Below are 18,647 nucleotides of genomic sequence, written 5' to 3' on the forward strand. Positions count from 1 at the left end.
ACTCTTTCCTAGAATTTGTTACCAGTTAACCTCCTGCTTCTGCAAAAGAAGCTTCACCATCCTGACTTCTGATTTTGTTTAGCTTTTGTCATCTTGACTATGGGCAATGCTGCCTTTACTAAACTTGTCCCACTACAAGACTGATGAACCTTTTAATGTGATCAAAAGGTTTAGCTTAAAAATGTCCCCTGTTTACTCAGAGATGTTTCAGGTGAGCTTTAGGAAGAAGTGAAGAAAGAGACTTCTTAAAGGAGAAAGGGAGAGGAGTAACAAATTTTTTGGGGGAGGCAGAAATGTGAATGGTTCAAAGAAAATATGTAATAGCTTTTTGCTAAGAAGCCTTAGTTCTGTGCACTTTGGAGCAGACATATATGAAATTTCTTGGAGGTAAAGAAGCTGTTACCACGGTATGACATGCTGGCCCAGGGAAAAAAAATCTGTATTTAATTAAAAACAAGCAACCACAAAACCCCCACTTTGATATGTCACTACTGAAGTGTGTGAATGTAAGTCCTCATATCAGTATTTGGAGTTTCTGTAATACAGAAAGATCAATTCTGTAACTGACATACTAGGGAGGGAATGTTTCCAGCACAAAGCCAGTTGCAAAGCTGAGCTCTATGGTGGAGTTCTCTGGATCTCTTTTTGTATGTATTCAGGCATTATTAATTCTGCATTGTTGCCTCAAAATTTGAGATTCCTTAAACAGCTGATTTCTTACTGACTTCAGAGGAACCTGTTGTGCAAAACTTCTTGTTTTGCCTCTTGGGGGCTTAACAGATCATAATGGTACACGATCTTGGTTACAAGTATAAAATCCACCTTTCATGCCTGTTTTTTCAGTAATCTTCTCGTAGGTATCAGAATTGCTTTCTAGCCAGACCTTCACTACCAAAAAAACCCCAACCAAACCCCAACTAGCAAACAACTTCTTTTATTGTTTGTCCTCATTTCAGGCTGCTTACCATAGGTTAGAATACACAATATACTATGAGTTACAGAATCGTATAGGTTGGAAAAGACCTTTAAGATGATCATCAAGTCCAACTGTAAACCTAACACTACCAAGACCATCACTGTACCATGTCCCTAAGCACCTCATCCAAACGTCTTCTAAATACCTCCAGGGATGGCAACTCAACCACTTCCCTGGGCAGCCTGTTCCAATGCTTGATAACCCTTTCAGGGAAGTAAAATTTCCTAATATCCAGTCTAAACCTCCCCTGGTGCAACTTGAGGCCATTTCCTCTTGTCCTATCACTTGTTACCTGGGAGAAGAGACTGACCCCCACCTCTCTACAGCCTCCTTTCGGGTAGTTGTAGAGAGCAATAAGGTCTCCCCTGAGCCTCCTTTTCTCCAGGCTAAACAACCCCAGTTCCCTCAGCTGCTCCTCATCAGACTTGTGCTCCAGACCCTTCACCAGCTTCGTTGCCCTTCTCTGGACACGCTCCAGCACCTCAATGTCTCTCTTGGAGTGAGGGGCCCAAAACTGAACACAGGATTCGAGGTGCGGCCTCACCGGTGCCGAGTACAGGGGCACGATCACTTCCCTAGTCCTGCTGGCCACACTATTTTTGATACAAGCCAGGATGCCATTGGCTTTCTTGGCCGCCTGGGCACACTGCTGGCTCATATTCAGGCGGCTGTCAACCAACACCCCCAGGTCCTTCTCTGCTGGGCAGCTTTCCAGCCACTCTTCCTCAAGCCTGTAGCATTGCAAGGGGTTGCTGTGGCCCAAGTGCAGGACCTTGCACTCAGCCTTGTTGAACCTCATACAATTGGCCCCAGCCCATCGATCCAGCCTGTCCAGGTCCCTCTGCAGAGCCTTCCTCCCCTCAAGCAGATCAACACTCCCGCACAACTTGGTGTCATCTGCAAACTTACTGAGGGTGCACTTGATCCCTTCATCCAGATCATTGATAAAGATATTAAACAGAACTGGCCCCAACACAGAGCCCTGGGGGACACCACTTGTGACCGGCCGCCAACTGGAGTAAACTCCATTCCCACCACTCTTTGGGCCCGGCCATCCAGCCAGTTCTTTACCCAGCGAAGAGTACACCCGTCCAAGCCATGAGCAGCCAGTTTCTCCAGGAGAATGCTGTGGGAAACCGTGTCAAAGGCTTTACTGAACTCTAGATAGACAACATCCACAGCCTTCCCCTCATCTACTAGGCAGGTCACCTTGTCGTAGAAGGAGATCAGGTTGGTTAAGGCAGGACCTGCCTTTCCTAAACCCATGCTGGCTGGGCTTGATCCCTTGGTTATCCTCTACATGCCGTGTGATAGCACTCAGGATGATCTGCTCCATCAGCTTCCCCGGTACCAAGGTCAGGCTGACAGGCCTGTAGTTCCCCGGGTCCTCCTTCTGGCCCTTCTTGTAGATGGGTGTCACATTAGCTAATCTCCAGTCAGCAGGGACCTCCCCAGTTAGCCAGGACTGCTGGTAAATGATGGAAAGGGGCTTGGTGAGCACATCTGCCAGTTCCTTCAGTACTCTCGGGAGGATCTCATCAGGCCCCATAGACTTGTGAGTGTCTAAGTGGTGCAGCAGGTCACTAACCATTTCCCCCTGGATTATGGGGGCTCCATTCTGGTTCCCGTCCCTATCTTCCGACTCAGGGGGCTGGGTAACCAGAGAACTGGTCTTACTATTAAAGACTGAGGCGAAGAAGGCATTAAGTACCTCAGCCTTTTCCTCATCCTTTGTCACTGTGTTCCCTCCCCGGTCTAATAGAGGCTGGAGATTCTCCTTAGCTCTCCTTTTGCTGCTAATGTATTTGAAGAAGTGTTTTTTCTTGTCTTTTATGGCAGTAGCCAGATTGAGCTCTAGCTCAGCTTTGGCCCTTCTAATTTTCTCCCTGCACAACCTCGCTACACCTTTGTAGTCCTCCTGAGTTGCCCACCCCTTCTTCCAGAGGTCGTAGACTCTTCTCTTTTTCCTGAGTTCGAGCCAGAGCTCTCTATTCAGCCAGGCCGGTCTTCTTCCCCGCCGGCTTGTCTTTTGGCACCTGGGGACAGCCTGCTCTTGTGCCTTTAGGACTTCCTCCTTAAAGAATGTCCAGCCTGCCTGGACTCCTTTGCCCTTTAGGGCTGCCTCCAAGGGGACTCTCTCGACCAGTCTCCTAAATAGGCCAAAGTCTGCCCTCCAGAAGTCTTAAGGTGGCAGTTCTGCTGACCCCTCTCCTCTCTTCTCCACGTATCAAAAACTCTATCATTTCATGATCACTCTGCCCAAGACAGCCTCCAACCATCACATGGCTCACAAGTCCTTCTCTGTTCATGAATAAGAGGTCCAGTGGGGCACCTTCCCGAGTTGGCTCACTCACCAGCTGTGTCAGGAAGTTATCTGCCACACACTCCAGGAACCTCCTAGACTGTTTCTTCTCTGCTGTGTTGTATTTCCAGCAGACATCCGGCAGGTTGAAGTCCCCCACAAGAACAAGGGCTAGCGATCGTGAGGCTTCTCCCAGCTGCTTATAGAATACTTCGTCTGCCTCCTCATCCTGGTTGGGTGGTCTGTAACAGACTCCCACCACAATATCTGCCTTGTTGGCCTTCCCCCTGATTCTTACCCATAGATACTCAACCCTATCATTAGAACATGGAATATAGAGGGTTTTTTCCTCACCAGGTGATTCCTAGCTACATAGAAATTTTTGGAAGGGATGGGGTGTTTAGTATCTTAAAATGCCACCTAAATCATCAGTCAGATCTTGGGGATGCTGAAATTTTTATGCATAAGCAGACAAAGTGATGAAAAGGAAAATTTAAAGTGAGGAGTATTATCAGAAATTGAGAAAGCTGGTAGTTGTAAAATAGCACTTTGGTTTTAGCTGTAAACAAATAAAAGTATGTGGAAGCAGTAACAGATAGCATATTTTTCTTAAAGAAAGGGAGGAAAAATTTTAAAAAAAGTTTTAAATTCAAAAATTTCAAAACTAGAGTCTCTGCTTGATGAGAACTCTTGTCATGGCAGAGACACTCAGAATTCAGCACATCCTGTAATCAGCTGGCTATGGTCTCCAGTGACACTATTGAGCAGTGCTATAACTGTTAACAGTTTATATCAGATGTACATCACTGTGTTTGATTCCTGTTTGCTATTTTTTTCTATTGTATTTTGTCACTGATTCCCATCTTCCATTATTTTTATTTAGTGTATGTTATAATATCAGTCTTCTGCTTGGCATCTGCAATGAGTCTATACAACTGTCTTGCGGCATTAATAGGAGAAATACCATTTGGGCAGTGCAGGTATTGTACACCTTTCAACTATTATAAATATAACGTCTCTTTTTGGTATTTTCTGGTTGCTACTCAAGGTACGGTGAAAATACGAGAACAGTTTGATAAGTTGTTTCCTGTACGGTTTAGTGTGCGGGATTGTTACAAAAGAAAATTACAAGCTCCTTTAATAGATATTAAAGGTATCCGTAGCATAGTCACCAGTTAAAATAGTGTTGTGGGAGACTTGCTGCATTACCTTTATTTGAAACCATTGCTATAATCAAACTTGAAAGGCTCTGCTTGGCTTTCTGAGCTCAGTTTTACAAAATTCTGATTGCCTGTAGGGTGTGCTCACTTTAATTCTGTAAGGGAAGATCCTGCACATACTTTGTTTTCTTGGCAATGAGAATGCTAAAGTTTCCAATTCTTAGTGGACTGTTTTGGGCAAGTATTACGCTATAGGCAATAGCGGATTGGGTTTTTTTCCCTCATCTTAATCTGTACTGTACCTGTGACAGACCGAGTTTTAATTTTCTTGCGAAGGCAACACATTGCTCATGTCTTCTGTGTTAGAAGTTAGCGGTTACAGTCCTAACCTGTACAGGTAGTGGGTTATCAGTATACAGATAGCCCCTTCTTCCTACTCTGAGTTAAATATCCTGCAGGTATTAGTGAGTATGGGAATGTCCGTTTTCCTCCCGTGTATTTTCACTTTAAAAAACCCTAATGTTTAATGCAACAAATGGTTCTTTTCCCAAAAAGAGCAATGCTTATAAGCTTGGAAACCTAAGACTATGTTTGCATGTTACTTAGTACAGGATATTAGTGCCAGGTGATCCAGTAGCACATCAAAGGTAGAGATAAGGTAGAAAAGACAGCAGGTTTTGTATAAGCTGCTGGACAGGCATTACTTCTGTCAGTTAATATCAGTTCAAGAACTGTCCCAGAAAATTGAGTAGGCAGTGGAAACAGAGATTGGCTTACAGGTTTGCAATACATAGTTATTCCATTTTTAATCTTGCATTATGTGTCCTAAAATTGATTTTTCCCCACCATCACCCCTTTCTGGAATCATGACATGACTGTCCCTCACTGACATAGTTCTGGTGGCATAAATGTTACATGACAGAAATGGATTAAAATAATTCATCTGCTTGCTGCCTTCCCTGGGTGTGTTTGCTAAAATGAGGACTGGCCATCAAAGCCCAACTTGGTTTACTATCTGTGGGCATGTTTTTAATGCAGCCCAGAGAAGGACTGGTACTGCAGTTGCAAGAATAATGCCATCTGAGTCCAGATGGAACAAATGGGCAAAGGAGAAGCTCTCAGGATGAGAATACCTTGTCAGCTTAAGGACCTGTGGTAGCACAGGCATGTGTTTTGGCTGTTGCAGGCTTTCTTTTTAATTTAATTATTTTCTTTTAGGATTGCATGTTGCAACAAAAACATTGAAGTGAGGCTTATTTTTCTTGCTGTATTCTGCATAGCAGCAGCTGTTGTCTGGGCAGTGTTTCGAAATGAAGATAGGTAAGTGATGCATTCCGACTTAAAAGAGTAATATGAATAAGTGTCATTAATGAACTTCCCATCGTATAACTAATCCTGGAGCATGGCATCCTTCTGAACTCCAGTGCCGATTTCAAAAAAGTCATGAAAGTATTTATGAAGCTTAACAAGCATGGGAATAATAGAGAACAAAGCTATACAAATGAACTGTGTGGTAATTCAGAGTTACAAAAAATTATGAAAATGAGGAAGAACTAGCTGGATTGCTAATGATTGCCACAGAGGAAAAAAAAAGTGCAAAAATAGCATAGGGACCATAGGACCTACACTTCCTATGGTCCAGTGGAAGCATAGGACCATAAATATACGAATATTACAGTAAAATCCTTAGTAGCATCCTGAGCCAGATGTTAAGTAGGGCTTCCAATCATGTGAGCAATCCTACAAGTGAACACCAAGGCTCTGTTATAGCCTCTTTTCAACTCATTTTCTCTGTAGTACACTGATAAAGAACAGTTACCTATTTATGATCAGAGGCTAGTGTAAATTGACCATCTTGAAACTAGTATTTTTGGGGTTTTGGTAGCAATACTTCCTAAAAACTGATGTCTTGCTTTCCAATCCATTTTGCAATCTTGCTATTTCCAGCAAAATCTAAAATCATTATTGCACTTAGATCCCAGCAGTAGTTTAAACGATGTGTAAAAATGTGTTCTTATTTTTAGGTGGGCTTGGATTTTGCAAGATATTTTGGGAGTTGCTTTCTGCCTAAACTTTATTAAAACACTGAAAATGCCCAACTTTAAGGTACTGTAAGTTGCTTACCTTAAGAAAGTATTCTAATGCCATGAATCTGTAAGTTTAGTGTCAGGAAGTAGGTTTTCGACACTTAAGAAATATATATTAAAAAAAAAATTACCATTTTTAATAATTAAGGGAAATGAATTATGTTTTAAATGTTATGCCAGAATAAACACATAGAGGGGCAGGGGAGTGTTTCTTCTTTTTTTTTTTTTTCTTTTTTTTTTCTTTTTTTTTTTTTTAACATGGTGGTACAGTAATGGTACCAGAATCTAACTATACAGTCCTTGAAAACCTACCATAATATTCTCTTCTTTTTTTGCCAGTCCTGTGTGATACTTCTAGGCCTTCTCCTTCTGTATGATGTATTTTTTGTCTTCATAACACCATTTATCACAAAGGTATGTCTGTGAATTTATCTTTAAAATAAAACCAAAAATGTTGTCTGGTCATTGGGGCAGTATTTTTGTTAAACAGGTTAGTGTTTTCAGTATTCTTGATGCAGAAATGCTGACTTCCTTTTTCTCTATTTAAGACAGCAGTGGCCTAAATTTTCATCTTGTAGGGGCCATAGAGCGTAATGCTTGTGTAGGTGCCATAAATTTTGTTAAATGACTAAGTTTTCAGCAATCACACGGCCAAAAGTAAGCTGTCCCCAGTTGTGTGACAGCGTGATGATAAGAAATGACTGTCCTCTAGTTTTCTTCCTTCTTTTGCTTTTAACACCCATATGTTGGAACACGCTTCCTGCGGTGCTAATTTGCAGTGTAGTATGAACTGTATGCAAGCGTACCTTCTTTTATTTTGAAGCAGAAAGCTCATGGCAGAAAAAGCTGACACGTTTTTATCTAAACTTCCAGCTACATCTAGTGGATTTGTTGTTTTATTGTTTGTTTTTTGTTTTGTTTTAAAACAGTTATTTTAGGCTGGACTACATGTTTTTAATGCAAAACAATACTGTATAATACTGTACGATACTGGTACATTCCTTCTGATATTCAGGATTTTCCCAATCCTGAATTGTAAGATGAGGTACAAGCAGTTTTTTTAAATGTAGTATGAATGTTTTGGTATACTAAACCACTAACCTTTGTAAAATAACCTTAATTTCAGAATGGGGCAAGTATAATGGTTGAAGTTGCAGCTGGTCCTTTTGGAAACAGTGAAAAGGTATGAATAGTTGTTTTAATATCTGCAACATACAAATACTGACATTTTGTAGCTAATTCATAGTGTGCTTTTCGGCATAACTTTCTCACAAAATATAGCCAGCTTCTGCTATTTTCTTTTAAGTATTAAATACCTGTTGACTTGGGTTTGATCCTAGAATGATGGAAACTTGGTGGAAGTCCCTACTGAACGCTCAGCTCCCCATGAGAAAGTAAGGATTGTATTTCAGATACTGGATTTTTAAATGATTCCCTCTGAAAAGACTATTCTTTTGGGGAAAACCTGACTGTCCAAATCTCTCTTCAGGGCCTGGATGTCATTGATCAATACTCTATAGTTAGGTTAATAATCCAGACTTGTTATTCTCATTATATGGTTAAATGTTGTTTTAACTTTTTTTGGTGTGTGCGTATTATTTGTAAATCTGAAATTCCAGCTTACCTGTTGCCTTAAGCTTTATCCACTCTCTATATTGGTTTCTGTTTTTTACTTTAGGTTCTACCTATTTTGAAGTTCTGCATTAACAATTAATTTAAAACTGTTTATTAATTTAAGCAAACAAACAAACAAAAATCCAAAACACCAGGATACTTTAGATTAGATTTATGTGGGCTTTTAAAATACTGTTTTACAGTTACCTGTGGTTATTAGAGTGCCTAGACTTGAATACTCTGCATCGACACTGTGTGACATGCCATTTTCATTGTTGGGTTTTGGAGACATTATTGTCCCAGGTGAGCAAATGTTTTTGGCAATTGTAACTTATGATTAAGTACTTTGGTTTTGATTCTCAGCTGACTTATATTAGAGTTAATTCTACAAAGTAGTTACTGAATCAAATGCAGCAGTTTGCCTTGATCTGTCAGTGCAGAATACAACAAAAGCCACAATATAAAAAAGCTTAGTATGTTACAGAACACTTAAATAGTGAAGGGTTTTTGCTTTTCTATTGCTGTATTGTGTAAATACAAGTCCCACGGATAAATCCAGTTGTCAGTATTAATTAAATCTCATTGAAATCTCCCAGAAAGCAAGTATTCTGTGACTTCACAGTATTTTTTTTTATCCTAGACTACCTAATTAGAGGTGAGGTAACGGAAAATGTATTATCAAGTTTTTCCATCTTTCTCAGAAGAGCTGAATTTTGCCACAGTTGGAGTCTTGAGCAAATTACTTAAGTCGGGCACAAAGCACCATCTCGTGAACAGCGTGCTCTCCCTTTTCCTGTGATTTGTACTGAGGCAAAATTGCTGATTGTTAAGAGCAAGCATTAAAATCCTGTTGAAGAAAGGTGTTAAAACTAGGTTGTTACTCTTCTGTATTAGTGCCTTCAAAATTGAAAATACCACAATGTAACTAGCTTGCTTAAAAAAACCAAAACCTTTTAATACCAAGCTCACTTGGCTCATATTTGCATTATGGTTTTGATTTTCAAGACTTACTGTAGGATTTCTTAAACTGGTTCTTGGCTTTCCAGAAATAAATGGGAAGAAGATAACATACAGTAATGGGAAGTCTTCCTATGAATTCTTTTTATGCTGCTTTGATTTGGAGGACTGGGGAGAAAAAAATTAATGGGTAAATATTTCATTAATTTTTTTTTTCTTTTTCTGTCAAGGGCTTCTGGTTGCCTATTGTCGAAGATTTGATGTTCAAACAAGTTCATCTTCTGTATACTACATTTCCTGTACAATAGGTAAATCGTGTGATATTTCAGCAATGTTAATCTTCATGCTAGCTGGTTTTAAATGGCAGAACTAGAGAGTTTTTTTTCAGGTAAAGGTTCAATGTTGTCAAGAATCTCTTTATAATCTTTTTTTAATGTGCCTGCCCATATTTAAGGTGAGCATTCTTTATGGTAGTCAGTTGCTTTGAGAAAGCTCGCGAATACAGAGCAACCTATTGTCCCTCTTTTCTTCAATTATATTAACAAGGAAGATACTACTTTAAAAAAAAAAATTCTGGCTTCCTAAATGAGCGACTTAATTTAAAAATTCACCTGTTCTTGATTGTGTATGTATAAATATCTTTTTATAGCTTATGCCATTGGTATGGTGCTGACTTTCATTGTTTTGGCACTAATGAAGATGGGACAACCTGCCCTACTCTATCTTGTACCATGTACACTTATTACTAGCTCGCTTGTTGCTTGGAGGCGCAAAGAGATGAAGAAGTTTTGGAAAGGAAGCAGTTACCAGGTAGGCTGGATGCCTCGAGTATTTTGTTGTTGCTAATTCCTTTGTGTATGTGCTTCTCTAAGTACTTGGTAGTATATCACTCACAATTCAATCTTTGCTAGTCTTAATGTTGGTTATCTTCTGGAATGAATAAGGAAAAATAGTCTTTACTCTTAAAAAATCTTAGTCTAGTAGCTGGCATGGCAGAACAAAGCATAAGGGAGGTGAAACAGCTGGGTCAGTACTCGTGGGAAAATGTCATTTGTTCTGTTTTATTTTCTTTGAAATGTTTTTTTGTGTTTTAGCATTCCTCAACTATCATCTTGATGTGGTATAACATGAGTCACTGAACTAAGCATGCAGATTCCAATCTGCACTAGTCCTGTATTAAGAGACAGTTCAACAACGTAGGTAATAACTAGAATTTTAGAAACTTTCCATGCATCACTGGTGTCCTGCATCGTCAGGATTATATGGAGCATTCAGCAACAACATAGCTGGGTGGTTATATAACTGTTTTCTATCACAGCACACCCTGTGTACACACTGCCTTGGATATCCTACATTTCCCCTTCGGTTATCTCTAACACTACCCAGGAACTGCAGTCCTTAAAATCCCACCAGCTGTCTGCCTCTGCCTGTTGACATGTGCACGTTCCCCCTGATTTGACTTGCTGTAGTAACTGAGTGTGCCAGTAGCCCCTGTGAGCTGGCATTTATCGTAAGACAGACCAGTCTCAAGATTACTCTAAATTTTGTTTGAGACCGAAAGCCCAGTATTTGAGTTCAGCAACTATCGCCTGTATCTAGGCTGTGTAAACAGTGTTGCATATATGAAGCCCAGTAACTCTGGGACTGTTGGGGGGAAAAAGCTCCGCAATTTATTTTCCTCATTTGAGTTCTGAGTAAGATTGGCCTAAGTAAATCGGCAAGTCTCTTTAGTGACAAAAATTTCTTGCACTTCTCATAGCAAAACTCATACTTGGAAGAATTATGTTGCCATAGTAGTTATTTCATGTCCTTTCAACTGGTTTCTTGAAGGATTAAAACTGCTCTGAACTTCAGCTTGTTTTGAAGTCAGATGACTTCATTTCTGGCACAATTTAAAATGTTGATTTCCACCCCCACTCCACCACCCCCGAGTTAGACTCGTCTGTGATTGAACACCTCTGTGTAACTTTACTAACTCCTATTTTTCTATAACTTTCTGAAGAACTTTTTCTATATTCTTTTCTTTTTCCAGAGGGTGTTATTCAAGTTGTACTCTCAGAGTGCTGCAGTGTTGATCTTTCTCATATGTTGTTCTCCCCACATAAAGCTGTATTTTGAACTGTCCTTACTGAACTTACAAACAAGCAAAAAAAACCAACCCACACACCCCCGGGGTTGAAATCTACAGCTTTCAGTGCTCATTCTGAGGAGGGAAAGATATAGAAAGGTGACAGAAGACTGTTTTTTGCTACAACAATGGTAATGTGGACTGTAGCAGAGCTGTCCCATTGACAAGGGTGACCGAACTTCTGTAGAGGTTTACTTTGCCCTCAAGGGAACAGAGAAACCTTGCAGACTTGTTAGAGCAAAGTGTCCTAAGAATAGAGGTACAAGAGCATGTACAGTGTATCAGGTGACTAAACTTCATGAATGCTGCTGTTTGTTTATAGTCCATTAGTTAGCTTTTTTGAGTTTTGGGTTTTTCTTATTTTTGTTCTATATGATTTTAATAATGGAATGAATTTTATTTAGGTATCGGACTCCTCCAAGACGCCTTTGCTACAAGGTGTGATTATGGCCTTCTTTTAATGCAACTTTATGAATAATCTTATGGTTTCTTTTTTCCCCTCTGCTTCCTCTTTTCATTCTTTTTTGTCTCTATCTTCTTTTTAATTTTTCTTTTTAATTCAATAGAAGAGGGTAGAAGTGAAGACAAGCTATAAATCTGTGCTTATGCTTAGGGCTTTTTTTTTTCTTTCTTTCTTTAAAGGAATGCAGGAAAACTTAATATAAGTAGTAATGGAGCCATGATTCCTAAGCCTGAAGGCAGGCTTTGTATGCTTCTCTACTCTGTAATTTCCCAAATCCCTAGGAGAGTCTTCAAATATTTGGAATTGGTGTTAGTTCCTCTACTGTTACCTATATGGAAGTACTTCACCTAATTTTTCTGTGCCACTGCATTGACATGAAAACCTGCTTAGTGCTAAACGTTCTTGTTGTCCTCTGTTACAATGTTCAGCATTATAATTTGCCTTTAGTAACCACATCTACAGTCCCTCTATCATATTATTACTCAACAGTATACTTTATCCTGTATGGTCTGCAATGCTTGCAGTGGGATAGGAAGCAAGGATTCGGACCAGCTTTTGTGGCCTTGCTGCTGCACAGCTTCTAGACTGCAGCGAGGTTTAACCTCAATAGGCTATAGCTCATGGCTGCTAACACTGATGGTATTTATTTTAGCTGTCCACTGTCTCAAGCACAGCATGCAGAGAGCAATGCAAGCTTTCAAATTTCAACCCCTTGCAGAATTTAAGCATTTAAATATAATCTTGAATTACAGTTGTCAGTCTAGAGTTATACGTCTATTTATAAAGCGTAGTTTGTCTGCCGTATACACTGAAGACAATTTGAGGTGGTGAACTCTGCCTGACTGTCTTAAATTCTGAACTAAAAAGCACTTTTCTCATTAGCTTCTTTCTTCCAATAAAGAGTACTTTAACAATTTAAGTCTCATTAAAAAGCCTTAATAATAAAGAAATCAGTTACAAACCCAAGAAGAGATTAGGAAGTGGGAGGGATTGAGTGCAAATTAAAATCAGATGGCCAGACTGTATTTTTATAACTTAAAATTCTTCTGTCCTGCTGTGTGTACTCAAGTACTTGGATAGGATTGTTAAAGTCAGTTTTTCAGGTTCTACTTTATACATATGGGAAATACTTGACTCCCCAAGATAGCTCTGAGGTCCCGTAATTCTTAGCTGAGAGCGTTTCTGTTTCTGCATAATGATGCAGTCTTAAATTCTAGTTATGCTATGAGTGGCTTTTTTATGGAGTAGTCTTGAGCTGTAATGAGTTGCTGCACAGAAAAACATTTTAACTATTCACTGAAGCACAGGGATTTCTTGGGAGAGTAACGTACCTACTTTCCTACCACCAAATGGGCAGTATTGCTGCTGTGAAGTGTATAATAAAGGTTTTTCTAGGTTTTCTGGATTGCTTATACTCCTCATGTATGCCTGCATGATAAACTAATTTGATACTTATTTCCCAGTTATTGATTTAATTTAAAAATGCTATTTGTTTTTTGTATCAGTACAATCTATGAAATCATTTTAGTAACATCATGAAAAATCTAGTGGACTAATGCAACTTCGAAGTCTTCTACATAGAATAGTCTTGCAACTTTTTATAGTTTGTCAATTTGAAGTGTTTAGCAAGCTTTCTTATCTTGGAAATAATAAATTAATGGATTTGTCATTGGCATGTTACACAGCATGTACCTGCTGTTTAGTACTGCAATTTTAACTCTCATTTTTAGATACTTGCAAATTAATCATAGCTATAAGTTGTTAAGAATTATGTGAACGCAACATAATCAGAGTGAATCTTCCAGTCAAGTGTGTGCATAGGTGCTACGTACTCTTTTACAAGTTTGTATTGCCATTTCTAGTTTGGCTCTGTGTGTGTGGTTTTTGGGGTTTTTTTTTGATGGGCTTTTTCTGTTTGTTTTTAAGAGTTCACCATGTTAGGAGATAGGTTAAACATAGCTTTGTAACTAAAATACATTTATCTTGACACCCCCCCTTAAAAACTGTCAGGAATTCAGATGTGGGAGAAAAGCTTCTGAATTTCTTCCACTTTAAAAATGTTCATCAGCTCTCCACAATGTATGGTCTGATTCCTACGGCTCTGTTGAGGCTTGAAACAACAACTTTGTCTAGGATTTTAGCGTGGTGCCTTCATCTTGCTGCTGGTTGTCATAAAGATTCCTGCAGCTTCTGCTGAGGCTTTGAGGATGGGGATGTCCTGAGAGAACCTACAACTGAGATACACTTGTGGAAAAAGCTGCTTCGTGCGATCTTACACTTTTAGAGAGGCATCAGTTGTCCCTGACTTCAAGTTGTGGGCTATCCTTCTTCTATGTGGTGGAGAGATTAGAAATGGGGTGGGGTGGCTTTTTTTTTTCTGGCCTTGTAACATTTGTGTCTATCAAAAAACCTCAAACACCCTTTATGCTCTACTAGTTGTTTTGGTTTTAAAGTTAACTTAAAAATCTGATATATTAAGCAGAGACTTTAAAATTTAAATACAGGTGGTATCTCCAGCATAAGTACATTTTGTGCTACTTACCTTGTAGAATTAAAAGAAGAATCTTTGACTTTGGGATACACTGAATTGTTGCAAATAGTGTTAACTCTTCCTTCTGGAAGCATCTTGTCAATTTAATAGGGAAACATTTTACAAAAATGCTTACCAAAACTACCTGCTCTATGGCAGCTGTTAGATGATCCTCCCTAGGATGAAGGAAGGTACATGGCATTACTTGATGTAATGTGGTACTGTGTGGGGGTGTTTTGTTGTTGTTTTTTCCCAGAACAAATACTTCAATCCTCATTCAAAATGACAGTTTGACTTCTGTAATTGTAGGGAGTGTTTTGCTTTGGGTGGCTTTTGATGTGGGTTTTTGGTCACAGTGCCAGGGGAAAGTTCTAGATATACTGAAGTGAATGCAGGATTGTCATTAGCATGGCAGTTTGGTATTCACTGCTGGACTGAGTGTGTGCTGTTGCTGTAACTCAGTTCTTGGGTGTATTGGCAAGACTAGTGCCTGCCCTAATTCTTCTTAATTCTGACATGTGAAGGGAGGGATGTGAAAGACCTTTTCTGGTTTTAGTCAGATTGATATTGTGGCCACTAGACTCTCCTAAGCCTTACCCAAGTCCCACTGACTTGTTTCTGCCTTGGAACTGTCATCTCAACTTACTGCATGGCATGCTGGTGCGTCTGGATTGGGAAACAGCTTGTTTAAGCAAACCTGCTTTTAATAAGGTGTGTTTGTATACCTTGCAAGGAAACAATTGTGTTGGTGTAAAAGAGGGTATGGCGCAGAGATGGGTCATGGCTAGAGAAGAAGAGAGAAATTAATGGAACTACTCTTTTTGCCTTATATATAGAATTATACCACACTAAAGTGAGTATGACACAACAGTGTCGGAGCCTGGCTTTGTCTTGCCAAGGATCCTCCAGTGGGTGCTAGTGAGACAAGAAAGCAATCGTGTCCTTATCACGTGGAAATCTGCCCAGCTTAGAACCCACGCGGTGAGCAGCTGTTTTACAGAAAGACAGGGAGCCTTGTTACTACTAGGCAGGATATGCCACTATGGAAGAACATATGTAGGGTTTTCTGCCTTTCGATGCTGAAAGCATTATGCCCTTGTCCTAATTATCCTGCCACACTACGCATATGAGCTCCCTGACACGTTCTATTTTTCCAGCATTAGTTTTACTACTTCTGTATCTTCTGTCTCTGGTTGTCAGCTGTCAAAACTGTCCAATCCTTGGCCTCTTGTTAATTATGCTTAATTCTGAAGCCCTCAAACCGATGGGTCTCAGTTTGTCATGCTAACAAATGTGTGTATTGCCTCTGTAATTTATTCAATGCCTTGTCTCAGGGAGGAAACCAGAGCCTTCATTGCCCTCTAGGAATACAGCAATGGATAGGAAAATGGGCTGCTTTTTAGTCAGGAAAAGTACAACATTGTCTTGTGTTATTCAGGTGACCTAATCAATTACAGTAATTGGAAAGTATAATCAGTCTATATAATAATCTGGTTTAGATTCTCTTCTGTTGCGGTACTTTACAATTCCATTTCCTTTATCCTTTTTAAAATAAAAGGAAAATTTACAGAGGAATGTTGCCAATACAGTTAGTTTTTACTAACTGTAATATAGCTAGCTTTTAGTGTCCTGAAAAGAGAAACCTAGTCTTTTCTATTAGAGCTATTGCTTGCTAACTGCAAATGTTAGGTAGCATCCTGAGTCTATTTCCAGTTCTCCAAAACGTGTCTTTGAAAAATTTGCTTAACCCAAATCAGGTTTTTTGTTCTCTGTATTTAATAATTGAGACACTTTTGGCTCGTAAGTTTAATTTCTTGCAGAGGACTTGGATCCTTGGTTGGAGAATGCTTTTGTAGTGGAAAGCATTAGCTAAGAGAGCTTTGATTAATTGGCTTGAATACTATTCTGATCTATAGAGGACTTCCTATCTGTATGCTGCTAAAATGCACTCTAACACATGTTTAATTATGTTTCTCTTAGCTAACAAATACTTTGGACCAATGGGGGAAAAGCAATATTTCTTTATTAAGAGCCATCTCTTTTTTTTTTTTTTTCTTTTTACGTTTAGATGATGGAACACCTGGATTATACAGGAAATGAAGAAAGCACAGCATCAGCCAGCGAACAGCCTGGAGGACAATAACATGTAGGATCCTGATTTAAAATAGTATTCAAATTTTTTACAAATGAATTGCAGTAAATTTGGTGAAGTTGTACGAGAGAGTATCTCCTAGTCTGTGTAAAAGGGTTTTTTACTCCCGCACCTATATTTTTATGGAAAATATTGTTAATAACATAAAAGTAATCAGAACAGACTTGCATTTTTACAGCCAAACCATAGCTAGTAAAACTGTGCCTTACTTTGATTTAAATAAAAGGATATTTTCTATGCAGTTTTCCAAATGTGTTTCTATACAATATATTTTTATAAAAGTTTCTTGCCCATATCAGTTTGCATGAAATGTTTTCTTAATTTTGATTAAGACTAGTCAAGTTTCATTAAAAAAAGTACAGTACCCTTCATAGGATTCCTTTCCAGATTCCGAATGCAAAGATTGGTAGTCCTGTAACTATAGCAACTAAAGAATGAAACTATAGTTCCATTACTACAAGTAATTGAGTAAACAGTGTGTATGTTAGTCTATGTACATTTTAAGCCATAAAATAGATAACAGGGCAGATTTAGCTTGGGGTTGTGAGCTTCCCCCCACCCCTGGTATCACTGGCTTATGCCTTAATTGTGGAAGTTGTTAAGCTTTGATGCAAGTCTTTGCATTATATACGTCACCAACCATTTCAAAACAAATAAAAGGGGGGGAGGTACTTACACAGTGGTCCTGGAAACTTAGGTGCAGCTCCTGGAGTAGTTGACAAACAAAGTGGTGCGAAAGGCAAGAGGGTTTTTGCTCAAGAAGTGCTATTTGGGGGGAGTGGGGGGTGAAATGTTAACTCTGGCCTGGTTCTTCTCCTACCCATTAAGACTAGGTCTATATTTGTGGTCTTCATTTGGCTGTGGATGAGTTCAAAGGGATGGGGGAAGACAGGACATATTTTTTTAGCTTTTGCATCTACACCATACTTTTTTTTTTTGGAAACTTTTTGAAAATTCTTTGCAATTGATAGATGAAACAACAGGTTTGAATAGTGCTAGTAGTGCCTGTGTTAGTTAAGGCCAATGCATGTGTTTAACTTGTTTAATCTTAATTTGTTTTAGCTTTTAAAGACTTGGAAATGGAGAAATGGTTTAAATCATTAGTTTGCATTTAGAAGAGTTTGAGGTTTTTTGACACTTTTCTTTTTTCAGGAAACTGCAAATTGAGGGGGATTAGGCATAGAAAACTTGTATAGCTGTAATGCTAACTTTACACCAAAGAAAATTGGAGAAGGCAAGAACAGGAAACCACTGAGTTCACTTAGTGCTAATGTCAGGTAGTCGTTAAAACATTTTTCCTATTCTTTAAATGAATGTCATTCCTATAGTCAGTACAAGTTCAAAAACCCTGGAGAAAACAACCGAATAAGTACATGCTGGACAATGGCAATGCAGGCTTTCCTGCAGTGCCTCACCTAAGTGCCTCAGTGTTCGTCTGAAGGTCACCTCTAGACATTTATAGTTAGTTTGGGGCATGTCGGCTCAGGAAAACTTACCCAGATTAAATCTAGTTTAGCTAGATTTACTTTGGAAGTATGCTAATTAAGACAACTGTAAATCTATATGGGCAGTTAACAGAGGCTTACTGCAAATTCACCGCTTTACGTAATTTATATCAAGTTTAAACTTTTGTTTGCAAGAGTCAGGAGCAGACAAACTTACAGCCTGAGTATCAGTTGTTGCCATTCACACAGATTGAGCGTGGTGCCGGTTGATACGGGTAGGATAACCACCTTGTTTGCAACTTCCCTAAGAAAACAGAAATTACAAACAGTTTTCATGTGTTAGTAGTTGTCCCTCTTGACTTTCTTGACCTAAGCTTGAACTGACAGCCTCAGAATACAATGATCTTGCACACCCTCTTCAATTTTTATTTGACTGGCACTTAATAATAAATTACAGCATACCTCAGTGTTCGAATAGCAGACTGAAAACTTGTCTTATGATGTGTTGTCATGCTCTTTGACGAGCCCAATATCTGCCAAAGTTAAATGGTTATGATGAAGTTTCTGAAAATTCCTGAGATAAAGAAGTCATAACTCATTCAAAGTCATGCACTACTCAAAGCCCTCAAAAGCTTCACCAATCTATGTAATATGACTCCTTTTTCTCTTTGAAATCTTCTGCATGGAGGATTTATTAAATTTTCAGCTATAAATGATAATGGAATTAGTATAAATAAAGAAGACCTTTGGCAACATAAGTGTATTCAGCAGCTGGCTGTGGAAGCTCTGTCTTGTCCTGTGCCTAATTATGCTCCGTGCCTGATCATGCCTGA

The 18,647-nt window shown here is 39.1% G+C and overlaps 1 protein-coding gene across 4 annotated transcripts in view; it reads left to right on the forward strand.

The window, feature by feature from the left end:
* Positions 1 to 16,606, forward strand: part of SPPL2A (signal peptide peptidase like 2A) — a 30,386-nt gene extending 13,780 nt beyond the window's left edge. The window contains exons 7-17 of one of the 4 annotated variants that reach the window (XM_075506116.1): positions 4,162 to 4,258; positions 5,657 to 5,758; positions 6,463 to 6,544; positions 6,865 to 6,939; positions 7,652 to 7,708; positions 7,866 to 7,919; positions 8,343 to 8,442; positions 9,327 to 9,404; positions 9,746 to 9,906; positions 11,629 to 11,662; positions 16,286 to 16,606. In XM_075506116.1, the coding sequence (XP_075362231.1) occupies positions 4,162 to 4,258; positions 5,657 to 5,758; positions 6,463 to 6,544; positions 6,865 to 6,939; positions 7,652 to 7,708; positions 7,866 to 7,919; positions 8,343 to 8,442; positions 9,327 to 9,404; positions 9,746 to 9,906; positions 11,629 to 11,662; positions 16,286 to 16,317 (872 nt within the window). In that variant the 3' untranslated portion in view covers positions 16,318 to 16,606. The remainder of the gene's footprint in view (positions 1 to 4,161; positions 4,259 to 5,656; positions 5,759 to 6,462; positions 6,545 to 6,864; positions 6,940 to 7,651; positions 7,709 to 7,865; positions 7,920 to 8,342; positions 8,443 to 9,326; positions 9,405 to 9,745; positions 9,907 to 11,628; positions 11,663 to 16,285) is intronic. The other 3 variants (XM_075506118.1, XM_075506115.1, XM_075506117.1) reach the window with 3 other exon arrangements.
* Positions 16,607 to 18,647: the final 2,041 nt, after the last annotated feature.

The sequence above is a fragment of the Mycteria americana genome, chromosome 6 (assembly GCF_035582795.1).
Source record: "Mycteria americana isolate JAX WOST 10 ecotype Jacksonville Zoo and Gardens chromosome 6, USCA_MyAme_1.0, whole genome shotgun sequence".
NCBI classification, from domain to species: domain Eukaryota; kingdom Metazoa; phylum Chordata; class Aves; order Ciconiiformes; family Ciconiidae; genus Mycteria; species Mycteria americana.